The sequence below is a fragment of the Merops nubicus genome, unplaced genomic scaffold (genome assembly GCF_000691845.1).
Source record: "Merops nubicus isolate BGI_N331 unplaced genomic scaffold, ASM69184v1 scaffold24914, whole genome shotgun sequence".
Taxonomy (NCBI): Eukaryota; Metazoa; Chordata; class Aves; order Coraciiformes; family Meropidae; genus Merops; species Merops nubicus.
In genome coordinates this window covers 1,423-3,096 of record NW_008605245.1, presented here as the reverse complement: position 1 = coordinate 3,096, position 1,674 = coordinate 1,423, and the positions used below count along the sequence as shown (strand labels likewise).

Below are 1,674 nucleotides of genomic sequence, written 5' to 3'. Positions count from 1 at the left end.
AGACCTGGTGGTGTTGGTGCCAGTCAGCTGGGGAGCAGAGACCCAACAATGTTGTTGCTGGTCAGTTGGTGCCCAAGAGACCCAGTCGTGGCCATGCTGGTCAGTTGGGGCCCAGGAGACCCAACAGTGTTGGTGCTGGTCAGTTGGTGCCCAAGAGACCCAGCCATGACCATGCTGGTCAGTTGGTGCCCAAAAGACCCAGCCATGACCACGCTGGTCAGTTGGGGAGCAGAGACCCAACCATGGTGGTACCAGTGCTGGTCTTCAGGCTCGTGGGGCACCCACCTCCGGGCTCTTCTCTTGGGCTGGCCCCTCGGTGGGCAGAGGACACATCTCCTTGGCCAAGGCCACCTCCCCGGGCTCCTTGCGGTACGCCGACGGCCGCCAGCAGGTAGGCTACTGCCAGCAGGGTGAAGTAGCCAAAGTAGACATAGAACTGGAAGAGAAGATGAGGGGAGAACAACACTGGCACCTAACCCCTTCCCTCCACACCGTTAGGAGACCACCTCCATCCTAGGTGACCCTCAACCCTTACCTGGGGATGCACGGACAAGCCCAAGCCCCTCTTGTCGGCCACGATGATGGTGATGATGGTCTTCAACACGGTGGCGAAGAAGGTGTTGACCCCAAAGACCAGAGCACAGAGCTCCTTGGAGAGCGAGGTAGCAATCTGGAAACTGGGCGAGAAGAAGGCATCGGTGGTGAAGCTTTGGCACCCAGCTGGGCTGCCAAGGGGTGGGAGGAGGTTCCTTGAGGGTTACCACGCACATGGCGATGGGCACCAGGAACTGGTGGGAGCTGCGGAAGAGGACGTAGGCGGCGTAGCAGAGCCAGATGTTGCTGGTGGTGTTCATGAGGAGAAGGAGCCCCGCCTGGAAAGCCGTCACCACCCCCATCACCAGCTCCGACCACAGCGTCCAGCGCAGCTTCACGTAGCCAGCCGTGAAGGAGGCCCCAGCCCCTGGGGGGTGGGAGGGCAGGAAGGAGGTGGTGAGCACCCCAACACCCCTCCAACGAGGCCCATCTCATCTACTGATGCTCACCTTGACAAACCACCCCTTGCAACCCCCCCAAAACCACCAATCCCTTGGAGGCAGCGGGATGGAGGAGCCCCTCAACGCACCCCCAGTTTGCCCAACCCTTCCCAGGGCACGCAGCAAGACAAGGGGGTGCCCTCCCCTTGCCACCCTGGTCCCCCCCAGTACCCAGCAGCGTGGAGGCAGCGTCCACCCCTCCGTTGTAGACCCGGCGGTTGTCCACGGTGGGGTAGATCTCATTCCAGAGGATGTGCAAGTACCCAGCCGAGTTCAAGACCCACCAGAAGGACCAGAGCCTGAGCTGGGGTTGCCCGGCCAAGGCTCCCACCTCCTTCAACATCCTGCAGAGCGTGGTGTCCCTCCAGCCCTTCTGCCCCCTGCCACCTTCCTCTGAAGCCATCTGGTCCAGCTCAGCCCCTTCCCCACCCTCTCGGGGGCGGTTGAAGAAGAGGCTGCGTCGGGGCCGCTCGAGGAAGAGGGTGAGGACGAGGCCGAAGGCGACGAAGCCCAACGAGACGTAGTTGAGGGTGAGGAAGGAGACAGCACCCGAGGTGACGCAGAGCTGGCCCAACACCGAGCTGGTGAAGACCCCCAGGAGGATGGAGGAACGGGAGTAGCTGGCCATCCGTTGGTAGAG

The 1,674-nt window shown here is 62.2% G+C and overlaps 1 protein-coding gene across 1 annotated transcript in view; it reads right to left on the bottom strand.

The window, feature by feature from the left end:
• Nucleotides 1-285: 285 nt before the first annotated feature.
• SLC19A1 (solute carrier family 19 (folate transporter), member 1) overlaps nt 286-1,674 on the bottom strand; it is a gene marked incomplete at both ends in the record, with an annotated part of 1,642 nt that continues 253 nt past the window's right edge. Inside the window, 4 exons of the mRNA XM_008939293.1 lie at nt 286-436; nt 536-677; nt 769-961; nt 1,206-1,672. Coding sequence (XP_008937541.1) covers nt 286-436; nt 536-677; nt 769-961; nt 1,206-1,672 — 953 coding nt within the window. The remainder of the gene's footprint in view (nt 437-535; nt 678-768; nt 962-1,205; nt 1,673-1,674) is intronic.